The sequence below is a fragment of the Callorhinus ursinus genome, unplaced genomic scaffold (assembly GCF_003265705.2).
Source record: "Callorhinus ursinus isolate GAN/ISIS: 27379988/994484 unplaced genomic scaffold, GSC_fseal_2.0 scaffold32, whole genome shotgun sequence".
In the NCBI taxonomy this organism is placed as follows: Eukaryota; Metazoa; Chordata; class Mammalia; order Carnivora; family Otariidae; genus Callorhinus; species Callorhinus ursinus.
The window spans coordinates 12,069,508-12,095,303 of record NW_027397094.1 but is presented as its reverse complement, the minus strand read 5'-3'; the positions used below and the strand labels follow the sequence as shown (position 1 = coordinate 12,095,303).

Genomic DNA, 25,796 nt, shown 5'->3' with positions numbered 1-25,796 from the left:
TTCGAGGCTCATCCATGTCATGGCACGTGGCACGACATCATTTCTTCTTGGGGCTGGATGATATCCCATTGTAAGTGTCTGCCCCAGTTGGCCACCCTTTCCCCTGTTGACGGACGTTGAGGTGGTGCTATCATGTGTTTCTGAGAGCCTGTGATTCTCTAGATGCTGTGTAGACAGGATGAAGGGCAAACATGGCTCCTGCCTTGATGGAAGTTGACACTGAGTGGGCAAACACACTATGTGACGGACATCTCTTGTGTCGTTGGCCGACATTACTTGGTGGCAGTCCTTAGAGCGGTGACACAAAGTGGGATGTTTGCAGTGGTCACTCCTTCATCTCTACAATTCTTCCTCCAGGATGCACGTTGCATGTTTTTAAAAGAACCAGCGGCATTTGTTACAATTTAAGTGTAAAGGCAAATCTGTTTGCTCTGGTTTGTTCCCGGCGGCAGTTTCCTGGGGTTCCGAGCATCGGGATGGAAAGGTGGTGCTTGAGGGGAAGTCTGGGTAGCTCCGGTTCCTCCCCTTGGGGCTGTTCCGAGCAGATACAGTCCCTCTTCCCCAGGACAGCCCTTTGCAGATGTGGTGGCAGATGTATCCTCCCAGGTCCTGTCCACAAGGGGTGGGACATTCTCAGTTCCTTTCATTGTTTCTGATGGGATGTGGGTTTGTCCCTCACTCTCCTGGTCCCCATCAGCCCCACCCAGTGGCCCACGGTGAGCCAGGGGCAGCTCCAGGAGCAGAAGGAGTCCTCACTCCCGGTGTCTTGCCACATTGCTTCCTCTCTGGCAAGTACTGAGGGCCGTTCTGTCCGGGGTGGATACAAGGAGCCCCGTCGGGGCCGTCTTGGGCTGCTCAGGCTACTATAACCGAAAACCACGGTGGCTTCACAGCCATTTCTCTCCGTTCTAGAGCTGGGAGTCTGAGATCAGGGTGCCACCATGGTTGGGCTCTGGTGAGAGCCTCTTCCGGGTGGCACATGGCAACTTCTCCTTGGGTCCTCACATGGTGGAGAGCAGGGAGAGCTCTCCAGGGCCCGTTTCATGAGGACACTGTTGCCCCTCCTGAGGGCTTCACCCTCCTGACCTAAGTGCCTCCCAGAGGCCTCACCTGCTGATGCCATCACATCAAGGAGCAGGATTTCAGCCTGTGATTTGAGGGGGACACCAGCAGGCCGTCCGTAGCCGGTACCACACTGCCCCCAGCTAGGGCAGTAGTCCCCACGGAATGTCAGAATGCTCCTCACTCATGAGGCAGGAAGTTATTTTGGGGAGGGAAAGACACCCGAGGCACTTTCACTGCTAACTTATATTGTAGTTCTGCATACTTTGGTGCAAGGATCATGGCCGTGGTAAGACGTGGCCCGCGGCGGCCACATAGGGCCTTCCTTCTGGGAGACTTTGGGCCTGGCCGGCCGCTGACCACCCGTCCCCCCAAGCTAAGCTTCCTGTGCTGGAAAGGTCTCCTCCTTGCTACTAAGGTGCTCTTTTATGTGCGTGTCATGCACACTTGGAACAATTGCAGGCAGGGCCTTGACCTGCAGATTGTGCCCTGCAGTGGCGGTTGCTGTAGAAGCGGCTCAGAAACATAGTGATGATCATGGCACCTTGTGTGGTCAAGGTCCTTTCCATTCACAAGGCTGAAGAGAGAAAATGCTGCCAGGGAGGCGTGGAGGCAGGAGCAGAACTTGGCTGGACTGGTGGGAACTGGAAACAGGAGAGGACAGTCTCCATCTGTCCCAGCGCAGACGGCAGGTGCTTCTCCCCGTGGCCTCTGCCCAGGGGAGTCGGCGGGCCCCAGGGTGGGACTGGGCTTCTGTGACCCAGGCCCAGGTCCTTCCCCCCGGCCCACAGGTGGGGCCCATGCCCCCTGAGAAGCAAGGCAGCAGCCGGACGGGTGGGGCTTCCCAGGGCAGAGGCCACAGGCTCTGGGAAGGCTCTTCATGTCCTAGAGTTTTGGGTTTTTTTTATTTATTTGGGGGAGAGAGAGAGCGCTAGAGTGAGAGAGAGCATGAGCTGGGACAGAGGTTAGAGGGAGAAGCAGGGGGCCTGATGCGGGACTCGATCTCAGGACCCTGGAATCATGACCCGAGCTGAAGGCAGATGCTGAACCGACTGAGCCACCCAGGTGCCCTTCATGTCCTAGAGTTTTAAAGGTAGAAGGCACCTGAATGGGTATTGGGACTAACCCTTTTGTCTCACGGATAGATACCAAGGCCTAGAAAGGCGAAGAGAGGTCATCAGGGCTGAGCCAAGCAGGTTCATGGCTGTCTGGCCAGCCATACCCCTGAATCCAGATGCTCAGGTGCCCGACGACAAGGAAAAGCAAGAAAATTGAAGGCCAGGCTCCACGTGTTGCTGATTGACTGTGAGGGGTGCTCTCCGGGTGCCACTGCCCCTCCTGGGCTGCCTGCCGGCCTAGAGCCTTCTGGGGTGGCCTGGCTGGTGTGGGCACTGTCAGATGGAGCCCAGTTCTGTTGACGAGGACAGGGAGGCCCTCCCACCAGTGGGAACTGGAAACACGAGAGGACGGGAGGGAAGCAAGCGGAGATGCCTCTTTGCTGTGACACCTCTCCCTCTGTTCCTCGAGTGAGCACTGAGAGTCAGGGGCAGTTTAGGCAAGAGACCCAGCTCCTGCTCCTTGTCCCACTATGTGGAGGCACTGACATGTGTGTACGTGCGTGCACGCGGGTGCCTGGAAGTGCGTCTTAGGTGCTGGGTCAGCGGACGGGACGGTGCAGCAGAGCTCTTGGGAGGGCTGGAGCCGGCTAACAGCAATTGCAGGGAAGTTCAGAGCCGAGGCAAGATCACTGTGCATCTCAAGGTCACATGCAAAAGCAGCTCACTTAGTTGCTGGGGACTCTGCCTGTGTTCCTCGGGACGGCACGAGGCTAGGAAGTGAGCAGGACTCGCTCCTCGAGCCGTGAGCTTGCCAAGTTCAAAGGCAGGAGTTGAAACGGTGAAGACCTGACCCTGGAGCCCAGTCACCTCCCTGGAGACCCCTCACATGTGGCCAGCCCAGGACCCGGATAGAGCCCACCTTGGCTTCAGGCTACTGCACCCCGTAATTCTGTGGCACAAACAGCGTATACGCTTTTTTCCTTCATGGGGTTCCATGGCTTTAAATGCATGGTCCGTCTCTGCGCACATGAAGACACCATGCTTGCCTCGCTTTCGCAGAGAGCTGTCCTGATGGCTGATCCCCTGGAGGTGGCTTATGCTTGTCCTCGGGGATTCCTGCAGAAGGGGAGAAATGCGCTATTTGGGTCTCAGGGACTCTGGTTGTCGTGTCACCCTGCTCTGGTGAATGAGGGTGCTCACCATAGGGAAACTCCGACAGAGGCAGCTGACCACCGGCTGTCACCTGGGGAGACCAGGGCCTCGGGTTTGCATAATTTCCCCAGTATATCAGGAAGTGGGCAGCACGGAGGGACCATAAGAGCGAACGGCGAATGTGTCCTGGTTCCTAACCTTCCTGAGTGTGAAAGTTCCTTTTATGGTCAAGAAGGCCTCTGCGGTCACGGTTTAGTAGTTGTGCACTTAGAATCCTGGTTGGAGAACGCAGACAAGAACTAATGACGGTAGCAAACACATAAACACAGAGTGTCTACAAGGTGACCGGCCTTTGTCTAAGTGCTAGACCTGTGTTAATTCACCTGATCCCCACAGAAACCTATGAGATGGGTACTGTGATTAATTTCATTTGACCGGTGAGGTACTTCAGGCAGAGAGGTTAGGTAACTTTCCCAAAGTCACACAGCTGACAATTGGTGGAGCCAGGATTCAGGTCCAGGTGAGCCAGCGTGAGTCCACCCTCTTGATCATCTTTACATGTCTCTGTGCCAGAGAAAGACACACAGATGTGGCCTGTAGACAGTGGGACACCGGGCCTTAGCGAGAATGTGTGTTGCGAACATGTCATGATGGGCAAACAAACAAGTTGCACAAGGGTCTGGAAAGTGTTAATGTTGTTCAGACGTAGTGAAAACCCACACAAGATGGTACTCTGTACTTTTTACATACGGTATATTGATATACTATGCGTTATTTGTAAATGCACACGTACACAGTAAAAGTATAAGCCTTCCTGGGTATGGTAAGGCTAGATTCAGAAAGGGATTACCTCCGCAGAGGAGGGATTAGAACCAGCGAGAGAGATGCCGGGGGCTTCAGGGATACCTTTTTCATTTGTTAAAAATGAAAACCGAGCTGGAGCAAAGATGGCTGTGTTCCAGGTTGAACTGTGCGGTGGGTACATGAGTGTGGGTTAGGTAGTTTTTTTTTTTTTTTTTTTAAGATTTTTAAAAAATTTTCAGAGAGAGAGAAAGAGCACAAGCAGGGAGAGGGACAAGCAGAGGGAGAAGCAGGCTCCGCACTGAGCAGGGAGCCCGATGTGGGACTCTATCTGAGGACCCCGGGGTCATGACCTGAGCCGAAGGGAGACACTTAACCCACTGAGCCACCCAGGCTTCCCTGGGTTAGGTAGTTTCTTTGGGTGTACACGATGTACGTACTTTATGATGAATCTTAACCCTACCATAAATTTGTAGCATTTTCAAGTGAATCTGCATACATACATTTGAAGACAGTGTGTGTGTGAGCGAGAGAGACATACTGGTTTCTTTCGACTTTGGCCTGCTTGGCACACACAGCCAGCTCCTGGGAGGGTCTCCCTGGGGGCCCCAGCCCACGGCCGGACCTTGGCCCAGCAGGGCAGGTGTGTGCAGCCTGGAGCCTGTTAGGGCTGGGACGGTTGGGGAGTGCCCGCTCAGCCTGTTCATTTCCAGGGAGCGGGGGCCCAGAAGGGCAGACCCAGGGACCCGGGTCATGTGGGGTGGGGGGAGTTTATAGGGCAGAATGGCTACATACAGCACCTCTGAATCAAGTACAAGTCTGGAAGCATAATGCTCCATTCAGTAGCCACAGACACTGCCTCTGGGGACAGAGAGGTTACTTTTGTTTAGTTTCTCTGAATGCACAAGGGACACTGTCATACCCACAAAGAATAGCATGGACGTTTCTGCCAGAAGCAGCCAGCATGACATTAGGAGAAATGATTGTGAGGCAGCAAATGCCAACTTGAGTCAGTAGGAGGACGAACAGGCAGGCAGGAGTGCAAAGGGTGGAACAGAGTTGGTGAGAGGGTCAGGGACTGTAATTTATGGTGGGGAGGGAGGCCAAGGTCAGCAGCCGCTCTAGAGACTCTGCTTCTGTCCCAGCAAGGACGTCACCTACTGGGCCCTCCTGCGTCATCTGAAAGGTGGTGCAAGGGGCCTGGGGTTACCAACGGGACCCTGAGCAGGCCTGCAGGTGGGGCAGGAGGTTGCCCACAATCCAGCCCAGTCTCAGGGGTCAGCCTGGGGCAGCTTCCAGCTTCACCTCATGCCTACTCAGAACTTGGTCTTAAATCAGAACCTGCGGAGCCAGGATCGCTCACAGTGACGTCTGCACCCCTGGATGGCCTCTTGGGAAATCACCGAGCTTTCTTCCCATGGTACCAGTTTTAGGCAGGACTTTATGCCACAGTGGAGGTGATGCTGAGGCCACGGGCGTGTGTGACGGGAAATGCTGTATTTCTGAGACACAGCATCAGCTTCCCATGGAAGTGGCTGCATGCTCACGCCCTGCCCTCCAGCCCTCACAGCCACAGCGGCTCCTGAAAACCCTGGGGTTCTCACCAGCTGTGTAGACACCAAAGGGATGGCAGGGAAAGGAGACCTGACCCCATTGTCTGCCCTTCTGTTTCCCTAAGAAGCAGCTGGGACTCTCCCTTCACATCAGGGTTCCAGCCAGGCTTCCTGGTCCCCCAGGGCCACCTCCCCCTGCCATCTCTGTGACTCCCTCTTGGGCGCTCCTTCCTGCCTCAGTTTCCCCACCGTCCGCCTCCCTCTGGGGGCACCCTCCACCGCCCCCTGCTGTCTGACCTCTCCCTCCCTCCGTTGGTGCAGGGCCGAGACCCCTTCTCATGACGTCTGGGTCTCCTGATCTTAAAACCAAGGCCCCAGCCCCCGAGTGGCCCCCCTCTTTCATTTCCCAAAAGCACCCTCCCACCCGCAGTCCCCCCCACACACCGGGCCTGTCCCCACCCAGGCCCCTCCCTCCCTGGCCCGCTGCTCACTTCCCTCTTGCTCCTGCACATTTGTGGGGACGTAACCCACCTTCCAGGCGGCACCCCGTTTCAGGGATGCTGTATTCCCAGCCGTGTGCAGCCATCCCCGCCGCCAATCTTAGAACATTTTTATCACCCCCCCCAAAGAAACCCTGTAGCCCGAGCGGTCATTCCCTGTGTCTCCCCAAACCCCCCCGACCTGAGTCACCACTCCCCTACCTTCTGTCTTTGATGTGCCTTTAAACACATGCGTCCATTTTCACCTTTCCGCCCAAACCCACCAGTGGCGCTTTGCTTCTCGTCCTCACCCCTGCGCCCTCTTAAAGCACAGCTCTGCTTGCTGACTGTGTTACCCCCACCGCACCCCTCCTGCACTGCCGCCCAGGGCCTGTCAGGCCTTCCCTGCCTCGCTCTGCTGCCCCTTGGCCTGGCCCTGCTGCTGTGACGCGGCCCTCCCCAGGGCGCTGAGGTGCCCCCGCCAGGCAGCCGCCTCTCCTCACGCCTCCCCACCTCATGCCTCCTCGGGCCATATTCACATCCCCCCCACACCCCCCGGCTCACGCCCCTTCCCCCCACACCCCCTCACACTCCCCATACCCCCTCATGCCCCCTCACACCTCCCCTCTCCTGTCTCCTCATGCCCCCTCACACCTCCCCTCTCCTGTCTCCTCATGCCCCCTCTTCATACTTCTCTACGCCTCCCTACACCGTCTCGTGCCTCCTCACACCTCCCCATACCCCCTCACACTTTCTCACCCCTTTCTACATCCTGTCACACCTCCCCACACCCTCTCACATCTCCTCACTCCACCCTGCACCTCCTCACACCATCTCATGCCTCCTTGCACCTCCCCACMCCTCTGCACACCCCCTCACACCTGTCCACATCTCTCCACACCTACTCACACCTCCTCAGATCACCTCACACCTCTCTACACCTCTCCCCTCCTCACACTGCTGGCGTGTCTGTGTCTGGTTGTGAGTTTCTTGAGGTCAGAGACCAGCTCTTCCTCATTTTTACAGTTCTTGAGTCCGGATTCAGTGCACCATGCGGTGGACCTGATGTGAACTCCATCAATCTGAATGTGGGAATGATATGAATTTTTGTCTGGCCTCAAGTTTTCCTTAGCTTTTCACACGGTCTCTGTCTTCCTTCTCTCTGATTTTATGGGTCTTAAGCAGGCAAAGCCTGTGCTGTCAGGAGCACAATAAAATGGGAAAGGGTAATTAATCTTTGTCTGCCTCCCCCTCAGGAGCTGTCTCCTCCCGGCTGGGTTCCTGCTGAGGTCAGCGGGAGCCAGCACAGACTGTAGGAGATGGGCAGCGAGATAAGGGATCCCCGGCAGGCCAGAGAGCAGGGCTTACCCAGAACATTTAGCTCCAGTTCTGGGCACGAATCAACCTTTCATGACGTCTCTTGAAGCACAGATTGGGGTGGAGGTGGGTAGGAGAGTTTAGATTTATTTTGCTGGAAACTTGATCTGGACATTTATACGTTTTAATTAATGGAGGCAAAAACTGTATTGTAAAAAATGTACATATATATGTATTTATACGTGCGTGGGCATGTATACATGCACCTGTGTGTGTGTATACACAATAACAGAATTTTGCAGTTTAAAGTGCCAGAAATTTAAATGCAACTTTAAGGAACTTAACCTTAAGAATTAACTTGAAGGATGAAGGAAGATTTTCTTAGCACAGCTTGAATAGATCTAATTGCATTTAAGACATAGATGTGTCACATGATCAGCAGGGCATCGAGTTTTTACAAATCATGGTCAAGGCTTGTATTTTGATGTGGTTATCACCTTGGCTTTTAGTTTCGAGAGGATCAAATGATTTACTGACCATCAGATTGTGCCTTTCCCTGGTGATGACTTTTTCCCTCCAGGCCGGGGTGAGTTTGAGCTCGGCGGGGTAGGGCCCAGGGCCCCCCTCAGGGTTGGACGCCTCACCCATGGGCCCCTCGAGCTCTGTGTGCTGTGTGGCTGGTGGCCCTGTATTGGGGGGGGGGATGTCATTTTTAAAGTTCTCCTTCTTGTTTGTTGTGTTATAATTACCGTGAGTCTTACTAAGGCTGCGGTGAACAGTGTCCATCCATGCTTGGTGTGTAGGGCAGTGTCTCCCACACTCTGTTCCCCAGAATACTCCGAAGACCATAAGCGGCCAAGTAAGTTTGGAAAACCGCATTCCCGTACGTTTTGCTTGAAGATTTACAGCAGGTATTAGTCTTTTCAAGACTGGGAAATTCCTGCAGGGAAAAACCGTTTAGCCTAACAGTTTCTAAATTTATTTGATCATATGACGCTTATTTCCAGTAACATTTATTAGTTCTCAGTTCTGTAGGAACATCTTGAGAAGCCCTGCCTCAGAATAAATTTGTAGAAGTGGAAGTGTTGGAACAAAGCATGTGATTGCTTAGATGGCTTCAGTACTAGACCCAGTATTTGACAGTCATGGCTGGGAGCCCCATCCTTCACCATGTTGCGGGAAGGGTGCTCTGGGTCCAGGCTCGCCTTGGACGCCGTCCTCCCACACCTGCCTCTGTTCAGTCCACTCCCCGCCCAACGTGTGCAGATGGAGCTGCAGAGGCCAGGGGCTGCAGGAAGTCAACAAGTGTCTGTTGTTGGGTTTATAAAGAAGGTGACTAGGTGGGTCGTGTTTCCTTCCTTGCTCAGCTCTTGGCTGGGTCTTTCATTCTGCTCATCCCGGCCCTGAAAACCCAGCACGGGCGGGTGCAGGGAGCAAACAGGGAACCTGATTCGCCATGACTTGACCCTGATCCACCCATACTCCTCCCTGCCACCAGGAGCTGCAAGTGCCAGAGCGGGGCAGGATGGGGCTGGGGAGCAGAGGAGGCCGAGGTGCCCACCGCGAGGCAGAGCCCACAGCTTGCTCACCTGCTCACTGCCTGAGCTTGGACCAGCTGAGGCTGGAGCCTTTCTGGTCTGCATCCCATCTTGTGTCCTCTGGGTCTCTCCTCTCCGGCTCTAAGCCTGTTGAAGGCAGGACGGCTCATATTTTTCTCTCAGTCCTGCCAGCACTTTGCACAGAGCTGAGTCCACAGGATGGGACCACCTCATTGTGCCCCGTCTGGGGGATGCTGTCCCATGGAGTGCCCTTGGGCCGTGCCATAACCTAAGTCACTCTGGCTGAAGTTACCTGCTACCAACCAAGCCCCCTAAGTGTGGCACAACATTAAAAGTATTTGGGTATTGACAAGGTCAAGCACCTTTTAAAAATACTGTAGTTTCTTCTCTACACTTTGATATCTGTGAATTCTTTTTTTTTTTTAAAGAGTTTATTTATTTGAGAAAGAGAGAGAGCACAAGCAGTGGGAGTGGGAGAGGGAGAAGCAGGTTTCCCTACTGAGCAGGGAGCCCGATGCGGGGCTCAATCCCAGGACCCTGGGATCATGACCTGAGCCGAAGGCAGATGCTTTACCAACTGAGCCACTCAGGCATCCTGATATCTGTGAATTCTTAATTAAGAATTACTAAAATTTTAAAACAAGAATTATTAAAAGCAAGGTCCCCAAGGACTATTTAAGAAGGATTTTTCTGAAACTGTTGTTCTATGTTGTGTGAATCAGTTATATTTTGTAGCAAAACTTTGGAGTCATGTATTAATCTGTTCCTTATTCCTAAGAGTGGTTGTTTTGTAACATTTCTCCTTATGGGCTGCAGAGAAACACCAAAGGTGATGGAACTTGCCTAAAATCTCAGGGGAGATTGTCAGGTAAAGCTGGACTCAGGACCCCTTTAGAGTAAAGGCAGTGTCCTTTGCCACCTATTTGTCTTATTTCAATTTATTTGTGATGTCAACTCCTTCCTTCCTTCCAAAAACGATTTAGGACAGATAAAGAATCCATGTCAGAAACAAAATCATTTCTAAGTTCAGAATGCTTACCCGTGAAGCTTGGTAGATTTGCTTCCTGTGAGGTCTGTGGGAATCCATGCACTTCCCCTTCCCCAGGTACGGAGTCTGTTTCTGGGAGTCCCCCAGTGGCAGTGCATTACTGGACGTCGGAGGGAGAGCAGGAGTGTGTGTGTCTGGGGGCTGTCCGGGGACCTCGAGTGTCCCCCGATCTCTGTTCTTTGCACTGTGCCCTCTCTGTGTCCTCTGATCATTGTGATCACCTCTTTCAGCGTGTTTTAAATGAATGATTGCAAAGCTATTCAAGAGGAGCAATATTTCTCAAGAGGTGGTCCTTGGACTAGCTGAATCAGAATCACCTGGGCTGGGGAATTTATTAACTTGCAGATTCCTGGGCTCCTCCCCAGACCCACGGGGTCGGCCTCTCTGAAGGAGATTGCACCTTTAGCAAGTTCCGCGGGTGATTCTTTTGTTTTTTTCTCTTTTAATTGAAATATAATTGACAAACAGTGTTGTTAAGAATTTTAGGTGTACAACATAGCGATTGGACAAGTCTATACATTACTCAGTGCTCACCGTGATGAGTGTAGTCACCGTACCACGTTATTATAATACTGAGTGTTTTCCCAAAGCTGTACTTCTCATCTCTGTGACTTATTTATTCTATAACTGGGAGCCTGTACCTCTCAATCCCATTCACCTGTTCTGCCCAGCCCCGCACCCACCCCTCCTCTGGCCACCACCATTTCCCTGCATTTCAGAGTCTGTTTGTTGGTTTTGTCCTGTTTTCTCAGATTGCACATCTATATGAAATCATATGGTAGTTGTCTTTCTCTGACTTATCTCACTTAGCATAATACCCCATATGTCCATCCATGTTGTCACAAATGGCAAGATCTCATTCTTTTTTAAGACCAAGTAATGTTCCATTATATATACATACTGTCGTCTTCATCCATTCATCTGTCAGGGAACACTTAGGGTGCTTCCATATCTTGGCTGTTGGAAATAAGGCTGCAGTGAACATAGGGGTGCAGATAGCTTTTCAAATTAGTGTTTTTGTTTTCTTTGGGTAAATACCCAGTGATGGAATTACCAGATCGTATGGTATTTCTTTTTTTATGTGTTTTGAAGGCTCTCCATACTACTGTTTTCCACAGTGGGCCTCATGCGCATGTAAGTCTGAAAATTACCTACCGAGGGTCCTCAGATGAATGCCTTTTAGAAGGCTCCCAGAGGGAAATGGCTTCTCCTGTTGCATATGTATTCTGGGAACTGACCCATACGCTCCCCATGGAGGCTCCCTTGTGACATCTGCATCAGCACACTTAGCCACGTACTTGGGATCCACTGAAGAATTTCCTGGGGTGGGTTCAGATATCCTTCTTGTACGGATTTCTCACTGCATCTTCCTCAGGCAAGGGGGCAACAATATTTAACCCCTGGGTGACCTCAGAGGTCCCAGAGCTGCCTGTTCTCTCCTCCCCTCCCCCAGGAACAGGCTCACCCTGTTCTCCCTTGTCTTTTACTCCGTCCAGCTCAGGCAATGTATCTGCCCTTTAGATATTCTCAGGGGCTGAGCATCACCTGGGAGAAGCACCAAATGCAAAGAGCGCTAAGAAGCAGGAGAGCGTGTGAGGGGTTGGTGAGGAGAGGCGGGCCCGAGAGGCCCAGCAGGCCAGGCTGAGGCTGGGGGTGGGTTTAGGAACTCCATGCCGCGGGGCTTGTTGGGCAGCAGGGGATGCAGCTCCCGATGCTGGGCATCGCCCTTCTCCCAGGGGTGCCCCTGCCCCATGGACACCAGGGACCCAGGAGAACAAGGGCATGAGCACGTGTACCTTACCCCATCCCAGTTCCCCAGCCAGCCCCCCAACACCCCTGTGGGCACCTGCGCTTGCCTCAGGAGCCCCCGTGTGCGTGCACCGAGGGCCTAGTGGCCACGTCACAGTTGGGGCTGGAGCATGAGCTGCTGCCTACCTTTTCTCCCATCTTTGCCTTCTCAGAGGCTCTGCCAGGCCGGCCGCTGCACCCTGCGTGGACGCGTTAGCAATGGTGCAGGACACAAAAGATGTGGAGAAATTCCAACATGTGACATTTCTCCTGTAGATAATAGTCGTCTGATGCTTCTATAGCCCGGAGACATTGAAAGTGGGCTGCAGAATTTGAGGCCTGGGTAGGTGGACACCTAACATTCAAACAACATGAATTTGGTGCCAGTGAAAATTCTAAGAAAGGGTGAGGGCAGACTGTTGATCTTTAAGGGAAGTACGGGTTCAAATACGAATCTTATAAGAGAAATACTTGGCAGTGGTAGACCAGTAATGCCTTTATTTTTTCCTTTTTTTTAACCATTGTCATCATTTTAAAATATCTTTACTTTTGAAATTGTGTGGCTAGCTTGGAAAATCTTTAGCTTAACATCCTCACAAAGCAAACATCTCAGTTTCAGAACATGGGCCCTGGCACCTGGGTATAAAGGGAAAGAAGGTTTCCGAGTGGTAATGTTGGTTTGTTGGTGACAGTATACTGTATCCCCAACCCCCATGTTGTTCTGTCATTGCAGGTGATTTTCAAAGCCAAGTCAAAATATTCTCCGGAATTACTCAAATACCGGTAAGTACCCGGGGGGTGGGGGTAGGGGCCAGGATTTCCATCCTCATTTGGCAAATATATTTTTGACTATTTGGGACTCGGGTTAGGCACCCTGAGGCAGAAATGTAGTCTGTGTCCTTGAGGAGCAAACACTCTGTAAAGATGTCCTAAACAACACAACCACTCACGGAATGAGCAATCTCTGCCCTGGGCTGCTGTGTACTGTTGAGAGTCCCAGGAATTTTGTGGAAGAAGTCAGTCTGTGCTGGGCTGAAAGGAGAGGCTCATAATCTGGAAGGGAATGCCTTAAATCACATGCCAAGTTTATAAGAAGAGGTGGATAGGCATGTTTTTCCTGTGGAGAAGGTTCATAGATTTCCCCAAATTTTCAGATGTCTGTGACCCCAGCACCCTCGAGAGGAAAGAAACCAGTCAGACATTCAGAAGACATGGGGCAGGTACCCGTCGTTCTGATGTCCCTGCCCAGGAGATCTCCAATGGCATGGGCAGGCATTTCTGCAAAGGCGATTTTGGCCACTTACCTTCGTGAATCAAAATGAAAATTTGATTCTCTTGTGACTTTAAAAATATGTAAAAATGTATGCATATTGTATTTTTATTTAAATATATAATTTTAAATTTATAAACATTTATTATTTAAAATTCTGAAAGTGTGGCGCCTGGGTGGCTGTCGGTTAAGCGACTGCCTTCAGCTCAGTTCATGATCCCGGGGTCCTGGAATCGAACCCCGCATTGGGCTCCGTGCTCAGTGGGGAGCCTGCTTCTCCCTCTCCCTCTGCTTGCGCGTTCTCCCCCCTTCAAATAAATCTTTAAAAAAAATAAAATTCTGAAAGCGTATTTTTCTCCAGATGTAACTGACATATAATGATATATTAGTTTCGGGTATCTCACAGAATGATTTGATATTGGTGTACATTGCAAAACGATCACCTCAGTAAGTCTAGTTAACATCCATTATACCATACATGGTTACAAAAATTCTTGTTTCCCGTGATGAGAACTTTTAAGATCATGAAAATGTGTATTTTGATCTCCATTTGATATCCAGGGAAACTGAAATTCAGAAAGTAATATGACAGTACCCAGGCCAAGAGACAAGTCATGAGACTGATGGTGCCATGTTTGTTTTTCTCATCTGATCTTGAAGTCTTTGTTCACTACTTTTTGGGTAGTTTGGTGCATGTTTCTACCAGACTACTCAACTGGGACTTCAGAATCCACCAAGAAAAATGTTGGCCCTAAGGAGAACCCTTTAAAGGAGCAGCTCCAAGTACGCGATCCTCTCCCCTCTCTGGTAACAAAATAGCTGGCCTTTCCTCTGCACCCATATTCTCTGCCTCCGGCCTCTTGACTAGAAATGTAGATCAACCCGGGGGACTAGGGAGACAAGAATGGATGAATATTGGGGAGGAGAAAGAATATTCTGATTGGATCATGGAGCTGGTCTTGTCTTGGAAGTGGTTGGTTGAGGCTGAGGTAATGAGGTATCTTCTAGAAGTGAAATACGAAAGCACTGGTCAGAAAGGAAGGCTGTTTCAAAAGTTTTCAGCCTCTGAGCCCTTGGGGGATGGGGTCTATTAGATGAGAAGTTGTGTGCGTGGGGCAGTGCTTGATCCTTGAACCAAAGTGCAGACACCAAGATAGGCTGTTTTTAGCGGGAGGGGATCTGCAGAGACGAAGGGAGAAGACCAGGAGAAATTCAGGTGGCTGAGATGTTTGGGCTGGAGAAGATAGAAGTTCCTCGAAGCCACGAGGGTGAGGTACCAATGGGAGGAGCCTATTAACTCCGATGTAATAATGAAGAAATCCTCAGAGTTCTTCATGTTTACGCCCATCTTCCGTCTTCTCTGTTCGATTCCCCACTTCTTTTAAGCCAGATGCTATGACAGACATTTCAGGCCATGATTTATCCCTTGAGATGCTTTGGTATGTTGGCTTTTAAGTAGACTGGCTTCCCTAATTGAACCACAACTCATTTGAAAAGAAACACAAACCATCAGTCTGGAACTAGTGGAAACTTCTCACCTCAAGCTCCTCCTATAGCTGCTCCATGTTTTTGAAGATAATCATCTTCAAAATTATATTCAGCCCAACCAAGAACCACTTCATTTTCCACTGAAGTGCCCCCCATTTCCCTGACACACCCGGGAGCTCTCACCTTTGCTGGAGTTGGTGCCCATTTGATTCAGTTTTTCTCTTTCTCAGCCTATGTTTTTCCATCTTTGGCTTAGGAAGTGTGAATACTGGGCAGGGGGAGCTCAAGAACACTGATTTTAAGCATTTTTAACTGTTTTCTCTCCATCTTTGATTTTTTTTAGTGAGTAAAAAGCATAATGAACCGGGCTTTGCTTTTCCGTTCTGGAAGGAATCTAAGATCTCAGAAGAGAAATTTAAACAACGCTTTACAAGCCATTAATACTATCCCCTCACCGTGGGAGGTAGCAGTGTTCTTCTGTGTCAAATTAGCGGGCAGCCTGCAAGCCTGGCACTTCTGTCCCCAGCCCCGAGTGGTCAGCTGCCTTAGAGACTCATCTCTGCGCTTGCCGATCCTTCTGGGCTCACGAGCAAAGTCATCTTCCCAGATGCAGGGTCCCACCGATTTCCTTTTCCTTTGGTCTTTTTTTCTCATTATAAACTGTTTATCCTGACTCTATGGTTTGAGCTGAGAAGTAATTCTGGGGCAGGGTGTAAAACACTGTTGCCATGGAAACGCACCCTTGCGAGATGATCTGTTCTGCACCCACCCCCTCCCCCCCCCCCCCCCCCCCCGCCCCGCCCGCTCGCTCTCCACACCTCCAAATCTCTCTCTTGCAGAGCTGCAGGCCCAGGGGGAAAAGTTAAGTTTTGCAAGCTGTCTTTTTTTTCATTATAAAAGTGATACAAGCTTATTAGAAAAAATTATAAAATAGAAAAAGATTGGAAGTTTGTGAATATAGACATGTGGAAAGAAAGGAACCAAATCTAGTGAACTCGCCCCTCCTGCCCCGCAGAAACCTCCTCCAGCTCTGAGGAGACACAGTGATGTTTTCCATTGTAGGTTTTCGTATACATTTCCCAGAACAGAGTTGTTCTGCCACATTTGATTTTGCTTTCTGACTTTGACCTTAATGTTGGATTACAAGTACTTTGCCCATGTTGTTTCAAGTCTCACAACACAGCTGATTTCTTTAAGACAATACCAGGCAGTTCAGCTTAGGTCGTGATCCCGGGGTCCTGGGATTGAGCCCCATGTCATCGTCAGGCTCCCTGCTCAGCGGGGAACCTGCTTTTCCTTCTCTCTCTGCCTTTCCCCCTGCTTTTGTGTGTGTGCACACACTCCCTCTTTCAAATAAATAAAATCTTAAAAATACTGGACAGAATTCTGTTTTAACAGGTGGTCCTAGAGGCTTGCAGAGCAGGATGGGATTGAAATGGAGGGGCAGGAAGGTTTTAGGCAGAAAGATCAGCTTGTGTAAAGACGGGGGGGTGCAGACACAGGGATGGGATTCAGGCCAGCACATAGACTGGCTTAATTAGCGTGTAGGGCGCCCATCGATTGACCTGGCTCCGTAGACTGATTGGATGTATAAGGAAGGGATTGGAGGGTGCCAGGGTGGGGTTGAGGGTGGAGGTCAGTCTGGACACCATCACATTGGTTTTAGGCAGAAGCATGAGGCCCTGTGGTTGGTGACGATGGGAAAGGGGGCTCACAGCTAGGGGAGTAGGAATAGAGAATCTGTTGAACTTGACAACTGATTAAACTGGGGGTGCGATCAAAGAAGATCTTTATAGTTTAGGAGTCTACAAAAAATTGTGGTGCCTTTCAGAGATATAGGAAAACCAAGAGGAGTGCTGGAGGGGGAACATCGGGAGTTAGGCTTGGACATGGTCTGAGGTGGCAGGGCCTCCGTGGCAGGCTGTTTGGAGCGTGAGTCTGGGTGTAGGACAGGGCGGCGGCTCTAGGTGAGCTTCGTGAACTGAGGCGTCCGAGGCTGTAACTGAACCCACAGGAGTAAAGGTATTTCCCAGGGGGTAGAGGAGAGAGCCAAGGGCGTTGTCACTTTGGGGGAGGAAGAGGAACCAGGGGCAAGCTCAGACAGAGGAACGGGGTGCAGGCGCAGGGCTGTGGCGCGATGGACAAGGGAGCTCCAGGAAGGCGGGCAAAGATGGCTGCCAAGAGTTGACCCCTTTCTGTTTTGGAGTAGGTCATGGGAGAACGTGGGGTCAGCAGGGGAGTACCTGTGGAGGAAGGAATGACAGGATGAGGTGAAGACTTTGTAGAAGTTGCTGTTGACAAAAGGGGAAGCGGGGGTGAGACCTCGAGGCTCCGTGGGGTGAGGATAGAGGAGTAACAGGAAGGCATAGGACCCACTGGATTCTCATGGCTGCTCTTTGAGGCACGATGAGAGTCCTCATCTTTTATGGATAAGGACACGCAGCCCAGAGTAGCCGAGAGACTGGCCTGATGTCTCGGCTCTGTGTGTCTCTGGGTCACACTGGGCAGATGAGGGCAGGTCGGGAGGAGAAGGAAGGAGGGTGGCGTGGAGGCTTGGAGCCACATCACACTAGCTGTCGTGGGTGCCACATGGTTGGTGTCGAAGTTATGCCTGGCTTCCTCACCCTTTACTTACACATTCTCTTTCTCCCTGTGTGCCCCCCTCCATGGGTCCTGTCCGTGATGACGTCTGGAGCTGGGATTATCATCCAGGATTCTTTTTTTTTTTTTAAGATTTTTATTTATTTGAGAGAAGGAGAGAGAAAGCACAAGTGCGGGGTGGGGGGCAGAGGAAGAGGGAGAAGCAGGCTTCCCGCTGAGCAGGGAGCCCGAGGCGGGGCTCGATCCCGGGACCCTGGGATCGTGACCTGAGCCGAAGGCAGACGCTTAACCGACTGAGCCACCCAGGCGCCCTTTATGCAGGTTTCTGTATCCCGGTCTGTTACAGCTTTGGAAGACACTCTCTAGCTTCGAAACCACTTATAGTTGAGAATTTTCATCTTTTGGATTTAAAATGTAGTCAGCTTAGACCCAGGCTATTTTTGAGCCAAGCAAATCTGTTCCTTATTCTCATGTTTATTGAAGGAAGTAAACAATATGGACAGTCCTGAAGAGAAGCTTGAGGCTGCTGACTTTGGTTTCAGTCAGTCTGAGAAGTCTTTCTATAGACCTTGCACCAGTCACTAAAGAAGTGTGTGGCTCCGGGAATCTACAGGTTAAAAATGGCCAGGGACCCGGCCAGCTTGCCTCCGTTCCGCCTTGGGCAAGGGACTGTGGCAGATCTGCACCACCTCCCGGAGACAGGACAAGCAAGGCGCTGAGGGCACCTTCCTGAGGGTACCATTTGTAGCTGATTTGTCATCTGAATCTAAGAACGGCTACCTCCAAAATCTGCAGTCTTGGGTGTTAACTGTGGCATGTTCTGCTTCTAGCAGTTAGCCAAAATAATACCGCATTTTCCTTCTGGATTGATCCAGAATGTACAGCCAGCCTGCAGGGCACGGTGCCTTACATTTCCCTCTGGTCCTTTCCAGGTTACCCCTCTACCTGGCCTCGCTCTTCATCAGCCTCGTGTTCCTGTTGGTGAATGTAACCTGTGCGGTGCTGGTGAAGACAGGAAACTGGGAGAGGGAGGTCATTGTCTCTGTGCGTGTGGCCATTAACGACACCCTCTTTGTGCTGTGTGCCGTTTCTCTCTCCATCTGTCTCTACAAAATCTCCAAGATGTCCTTAGCCAACATTTACTTGGAGTCAAAGGTAGGTGGGAATGTAGTCAAGAGCCCTTGGTTAAACTGACTCTAAAAATAGTTTTCTGGTTGCCAACAGAACTCAGCAAATACCTTTCACACCTGACCCCCCCACAAACGATTGGCCGTACTCTGGTTGCCCAAACACAGAGCTATGTAGTTCGTTGAACTTTGCACGCAAGAAGACTTCCTTCGAGGTGGCTGCAAGTGCATTGGAGTGTGCAGAATTACTGGCAGGGAGGTAATCTCCGGTTTATAGATACAGTGTTTAGTCAACATTTTAAAGGACTCGCAGGATTGCTTGTGCTGATGATACCAGCAGAAACACACACCTAGCATGCTCTGTGTTCCAGGCACTTTGAGATGAGCATTCGGCATGCGTAAGCTCCTGGAGTCCTCCCAGATCTCCGGGAGTAGGTATCCTCCCCACTGTATAGACTGGGAGACCAGGGCACAGCTTGCCCTGGGTTGCCCTCCGCAGCAACTTCGGACTGGGCAGTCTGGCCGCAGGCTCTGTCAGATTCGGATGGAGGTTCACCTCGGCACTGACGAGCCGTTGACAGGACAGTGGACACTGCCCCCTGGAGTTCAGGATAGCAATCATCTCGTGCTGATGGGTCAGAGATGGAGCCAGTCGGGATGGGAGGCAAGGTTGGTTTGCTGCTATGCCGCACACCCTAGAATCTCTGTTCTCTCTGCCCTTCCCCGGAGTTATAGGGAAGGGCAGGCACGCTCGTGGGCCCCAGCTCGGCCTCATCTCAAGTCTCCCATGGTTGGGAAGCCCAGGGAAGTGTGGAGGCCGGGGAAGGGGCCTTGGTTTTCTCACTTGTGCAATGATAGGGTGATTTCTGTAACTCCTCTGCTTGTAACCTTCCGGAACCGTGTCCTTTGGTGGACCCCCCTGACTGGCGGACCCCCACCCCGCCGTCTGCCTTATTTGCCACTCGGCCCACCTGGCTGTAATCAGTCTTCCGTCTGAAGACCGTGAGGAGCTCTGTCTCCCACGAGATCGTGTCTGGATCGATACTGGAATTCCAATGCTTCCAGCCTAGAAGATTCTGGAATTTGAGGAAGCGCTCCCTTCCCCGGGGCCACAATCTGCGGGATCCCGCTCTCCCAGGGGCCATCCTGCTGGGCTCGGTTGTCCCCAGGCCAGAGGCTGGGCAGTGGGTTCCTAAATCGGGGAGTCATCTTGGAGGTTGAAGAGCATAAGCCACCTGACTTTCTCATTCTTACAGACCTGGGCTTTAGGCAAGTGGCCCATATTTTGAGGCATCTCCAAATCAACTCCCAGATTTTGAAGCGTCTATGTGAAGATCATTTGACATTTGAGGAGGGGCTGTGGGATGCGGTGAGGCTTGGGCGTGGGTTTATGAGCTCTGAACCCAGGCCGGGTTCTGGGACGAGGCTGATGTCTTGGACCCGGAGTGGGTGTGCCCCTCATGGCTCCCTGTTTTCCAGGGCTCCTCTGTGTGTCAAGTGACAGCCGTCGGAGTGACCGTCATCCTGCTTTACACCTCCAGAGCCTGCTACAACCTGTTCATCCTGTCGTTCTCCCAGAGCAAGAACGTCCATTCCTTTGATTACGACTGGTACAACGTATCAGACCAGGTCAGTGGGCGCCCTGAGCGGCGACTCTTTGCTTCGTAGCACCCCATGTGACCGAGAGGTATTAGCTCCTCGCTTCTGCTCAATTGTTGGGTGACCTTGACCATCACTTACCTGTTGGTATCTGCATCCTCACCTGTCAAATGGGATCATAGTACCTGCCTTGTTCCAGTTCACGTGTTCTGAGAGAGCTAGCGTCTAGGTGTACACGTGCGCGTGCACACGTACTTCTAGTTTCTGGGGCTCTTGACAAGCAGTACTTAGAAAGTTTTTAAGTGTTTCCATATAAATGTAAGATGGCTTTATTAAAGAGTGAAATTTGCCAAGGTAAAACAGATTGTATGCGGGTTTCAGAAAATACATAAAGCTGTGGCTTTTATTTATTTATTTTAAGATTTTATTTGTTTGTCAGAGAGAGAGAGAGATCACAAGGGGAGGGGAGAAGCAGACTCCCCCGCTGGCAGGGAGCCGGACCCGGCACTCAATCCCAGGACCCCGTGACCATGACCTGAGCTGAAGGCAGACGCTTCACCAGCTCAGTCACCCAGATGCCCCTAAAACTGTGGCTTTTTTAAAATGGAGCATGGAGACAGCGTTTGAGGAAATTGAGACAAAAATGACCAGGGGATGAAGGTGTTGGTAAAAAGCTCATTTTACCAACAGTCTCCCTATGATATTCTCTCCCATTTAATATATTCTGGAAACTCATGAATTATCAATTACAAAGCAGTGAACAAAGGTAGTGACATATCATCTGGCATTCTTGTTCCCAAAAGCTGAAAATAAAACAGACTGAGAATGAGGTGACATCCTTTCAGTTGAGAACAGTGATTCTCTGTCACGCTGGACCGAGTGCTGGGGGGACAAACACACACGGGCTGCCCCCCTGCCCACAGAGGAGCTTGTGTCCTCTGAGGAAAACAGACACACAAGTAAGCCATTACAATAAACAGAACTGCTGTTTTATAAGAGGCGTCTACTGGATTGAATTGCAAAAAGCTCCTTAACTTTTCCTGGAAAAATGCTGAATGGTCAACTATATACAAATGCACTTCTAAGATCCCAGCAGTGATCACCCCCTGGACTGGATTCACACTCTAGAAGAAGGCATTAAATGACCCCGATAAACATGTGAGGACGAGGTGAAATTCAGAAGAGGCACGGGGAAGGTGTTAGAGTTAGGAAGGATTAAAACCACCACCACCACCACCACCCAAACCGATCCCACGCGTACAGGATGGGAGAAATTCGGGCAAGGCACCGCCGAAGGTGGTGTGCCCTGTTTTGAGAAAATCAAATATATAAAAATCAAAACTTGAAACAATAAATTAGAGACTTATTCATAAGACCCAAAGGATTTCATTGCAGTAAAATATCCATCACAGCTACTGTCGTAACCACTTTCAAGCATACGGTCCCCTTGCTGGGCAGCCGTCACCGCCGGCCGTCTCCAGAGCGTGCTCATCTTCCCAAACCGAAACTCCTCCGTACCCGTCAAACAAGAGAGGTTAGGTCTTAACAGAATAATTATTTCAGTGTTTCTTTCAGCTGAGGGCTTATAATGATAACACATTTAAAATAACACAATTTTTATTTTTTTATTTTATTTTTTTAAAGATTTTATTTATTTATTTGAGAGAGAGAATGAGAGACAGAGAGCACGAGAGGGAAGAGGGTCAGAGGGAGAAGCAGACTCCCTGCTGAGCAGGGAGCCTGATGCGGGACTCGATCCCGGGACTCCAGGATCATGACCTGAGCCGAAGGCAATCGCTTAACCAACTGAGCCACCCAGGCGCCCAAAATAACACAATTTTTAAAATTTTGTTGTTTTTTGGGGGGGGAGATATTTATTTATGACTATCTAGACCTGTGTCTTGCAACCAAAATAACCTAGGAGCAAACCTAACAGGCAGCCACGAGCAGCACGTTGTCCGTGTAGAAGCGAAGAAGGGCAGTGTGCTGCCGGGCTGAGTTAGAGATGGGGTGCGAGGTGCGGAGTTGGGGAGGCAGCGTCTGGGGCAGCCTGATCAGCTCTGGCTACTGCCCTGCAAACACGATGCTCTAGAGAAGGCAAAAGGACTCCGTTGAGGTGATCCGCCCTTCATGGCTTCGTTTTTGGTGCACTTTGTTCGAAATGCTGCCCTTTGTGGGGGAGCTGCCCAGACGCGACCGTGCACCTGCGCCCTGAGCCCCCGGCCCTGCAGGAGCGGGACAGATGACACACAAGGCCCATTTGGCCATCCCACTGGTCCAGACAAACACCCTGGGCTCTGAACAGCTTTTTTTCCGGACGCTCTCGCCTGCAACAGGCTTTAAAGGATAAAGAATAGGATGTGGGGGATGGGAAGAGAAGTTTAAAAATTGATGTGTTTATCCCAGGGATGAGACAGAGGGTGACGGTTGTCTGCTGTTCTCAAAAATTTGGGAGGGAGTGACCTAACATCTCCTTATTTGATTGTTGAAGGAAAGAAAATCAACTTAAATTTGAGAGACTTAACTTGGGTATAAGGAGAGTTTTGGAGGGTGAAGTAATAAACATCAGAGATTGGCAGTTCCTGTCTTTGACTGTTCGAAGATGAGAATTATCTGCCCTGTGTGGTTGGAAAAACTCCGCTCCTGAGGTCCTGACCATGAGTATTACCTGATTTCAACGTGCATGTTGTAGGGGAGAGGAATCACACCGTGTTAGAATTAGTCTCTGTTCACATTAGGAAGAACCACAGCAAAACTTCTTCCCTCCGCTCTCAGCCTGCTGACTCCAGGTCCTCCCCTTGCTTCTCAACAGGCGGATCTGAAGAATCAGCTGGGAGATGCTGGATACGTCGTATTTGGAGTGGTCCTTTTTGTGTGGGAGCTCTTACCCACCACCTTAGTCGTTTACTTCTTCCGAGTTAGAAACCCTACAAAGGACCTTGTAAGTAAACCATCTTCTTTTTTTTTTTTATTTAAGATTTTATTTATTTATTTGACAGAGAGAGATAGAGCAGGAACACAAGCAGGGGGAGTGGGAGAGGGAGAAGCAGGCTTCCCGCGGAGCAGGGAGCCCGATGCGGGGCTCGATCCCAGGACCCCGGGACCATGACCTGAGCCGAAGGCAGACGCTTAACGACTGAGCCACCCAGGCGCCCGGTAAGCCATCTTCTAGTTGCAGAAAATATCTCCTGCTTCTAATCACAAAGCATGCAATCTGGTTTTGTCCTTAGATTTTTCAGGAGTGTGCCTCTTCCATCCTGTTGTGATGTAAAAAGTTCCCTTGTCTGTCTGAGATGGTCTTTTGCCTTAACTCTTTTTGAGAGAAATTCATTTTTTTCAGCTTAGCTTTTCCAGAAGAAATGAAAGTTGCATCTCAAGGCCTGGAGATAGTGATTGTTTTTCCTAACGCAACAACAGCCTCCCTGGTATCTGAGCCTTGACTTGGGGCGAACTAAATATATAAGTTTTTATTTTAGCAAAGGAAAATAGAAAATGGTACTCGAGTTCTTCGATCCCTGTGTTATGCTAGATGGTGAGTTGGGAACTCGGTGATATGGAAATAAAAACAGCATGAGGGATGCTAACCCCACTCCCCTGGTTCGGTCCCGTGTCTGCTCAGCCAGCTTTGCATAAGTGTGTCTATGAGGACGGGGCAGAAAATGCACAACTTGCGAGAATGAGGAAACTCCTGGGAGCTTCTGCTCCATAAATTATTCCAGCCACGTTAACAAGTGGTAGCATTTTGAGTCACTGATCTGTGAAACCCACGGAAAAGTGTAGTGAATGGTTTTTGGCCAGTGAGAGCCAAGTGTGGGTGGGCAGGAAGGAAAGCAGATACAGTTACCAATCCCTTTGTTTTTTCCTCTGTTTCTTTTTTTTTTTCTTTTTTTTTTTTTAAAGATTTATTTGAGAGAGAGAATGCTAGCGGCAGGGAGGCGCAGAGGGAGGGAGAGAATTTCAAGCACACCCCCCACTGAGTGTGGAGCCCTGTGACCCTGAGATCATGACCTGAGCCCGTATCAAGAGTCGGCCAAGTAACCGACTGAGCCATTCAGGCGCCCCTACCCTGTTTTTTTCTTACTCATCTCTGGATAGTCACCGATGAGCCAGAAACAGGGAAAAAAAGCGAGCCTGGCCTGGGGCGGGCGGGGCAGCACAGCCTGACTGGGGCCCTTGCAGAGAAGGCAACGGGTAGCGTTTTCTAGACCTTGGCATCTGTTTCCTCCCCTTCCATTATTTTTAGCTGCAGGACCATGGCCCTGCACTTCATCTGACTTTACTTGCTTTGGGAACAGCTGGAGGCGTCTGTAAAGTCAGATCCTAAACACTTCAGGCTCCCTGGCACAGAAATGGGACAGGTAGACAGTGGATTCTAGGCCAAGAGACCAGTTGCCTTGTTTTCCTTCCTTCCCTGAAGTTTTTTGGGCACCTTGCTTGCCTAGGGGATTGTGAGGGGTCGCTAAGGCAGACTCCCAGAGCTCGTGGAGGCCTCCCCCAGGCTCTGCGTGTACCTTTTCATCAGCTCAAGTTTCAGAGCCTTCAGAACTGGGCTCCCGAAACTCAAGGCAGCCTGAAGGAGAGTAGATTTCCGAATTTAACGAGAGGGAGGCTAACGTGATAGTGTTCAAAGTATGGTTTTACTAAATGAATACAGAATAATGTGTACTCTCAGATCTCATTATCCAGGGACACCTGTCCTCAACACACTCTGTATAGATGGAGTTACTTAGTTATTGTGGTTGAATAGATCTGCTATTTGGAGTATTACCTAGAGCAGTGATTCTTAAACATTTTGGTCTCAGGATACCTTACACTGATTGATATTTTGTACTGAGCTGTAATTGACATATTAGTTTCAGGTGTATAACGTAGTGATTGGATATCTGTAGATAGTACAAAATGACCCTAGTAAGTCTGGTTGCCATCCATCACTACACAGCTACGGTTTTTTTTCTTGTGGTAACTTTCAAGGTCTACTCTAACTACCTTGAAATATGCAGCACACTATTATTAACTGTAGTCAACATGCTGTACATGACATCCCCAGGACACAGTCATTTTATAACTGGAAACTTGTATCTTTTGACCCCTTGCACTATTTCGCCCACTCCCCATCCCGCACATCCACCCATTTGTTCTTTATACCTGTGCTGGGGTTTTCTCTGTTTGCTCTTCGATTCCACATAAGCGAGATCATACAGTATTTATCTTGCTCTGTCTGACTTATTTCACTTTGCATAATGTCCTCAAGGTTTATCCATGGGGTGGCAAATGGCAGGATTTGGGTGGGGGTTTTTTTGGTAGTTGAGTAATATTCCATTATAGATATATTTTCTCTATCCTTTCATCCATCTATGAGCTTTTAGGTTGTTTCCATGTCTTGGCTCTTGTAAATAATGCTGCAGTGAACATGAGGGTGCAGGTATCTTGTCAAACTAATGCTTTCATTTTCTTCAGAGAAATATGCAGAAGTGGAATTGCTGGGTCATAGGGTAGTTCTATTTTTACTTTTTTGAGGAATTCCCATACTGTTTTCCACAGTGGCTGCACCCACTTACGTTCCCACCAGCAGTGAGTGCACGAGGGTTCCCTTTTCTGCACGTCCTTGCCAATACTTGTTTCCTGTCTTGGTTTTAGCCATTCTGACAGGTGTGAGGTGATAGCTCATTGTAGTTTTATTTTGTATTTCCCTGATGATGAGTGATGTTGAGCATCTTTTCATGTACCTGTTGGCCGTCTGTAGGTCTTTGGGAAAATGTCTGTTCAGGTCCTTTGCCTATTTATTTATTTATTTATTTTTTTATTATGTTATGTTAATCACCATACATTACATCATTACTTTTTGATGTAGTGTTCCATGACTCATTGTTTGTGCATAACACCCAGTGCTCCAC

The 25,796-nt window shown here is 50.1% G+C and overlaps 1 protein-coding gene across 2 annotated transcripts in view; it reads left to right on the top strand.

Moving 5' to 3' along the window:
• GPR137B (G protein-coupled receptor 137B) overlaps positions 1–25,796 on the top strand; it is a 51,459-nt gene that overhangs the window by 7,895 nt on the left and 17,768 nt on the right. For both annotated transcript variants that reach the window (XR_012374305.1, XM_025850852.2), the window contains exons 2-5: positions 12,551–12,600; positions 18,109–18,331; positions 19,783–19,932; positions 22,715–22,843. Coding sequence is in view for 1 of the 2 variants with exons in the window: in XM_025850852.2 (XP_025706637.1) it covers positions 12,551–12,600; positions 18,109–18,331; positions 19,783–19,932; positions 22,715–22,843 (552 nt within the window). In the remaining variant the exon portion in view is untranslated. The remainder of the gene's footprint in view (positions 1–12,550; positions 12,601–18,108; positions 18,332–19,782; positions 19,933–22,714; positions 22,844–25,796) is intronic.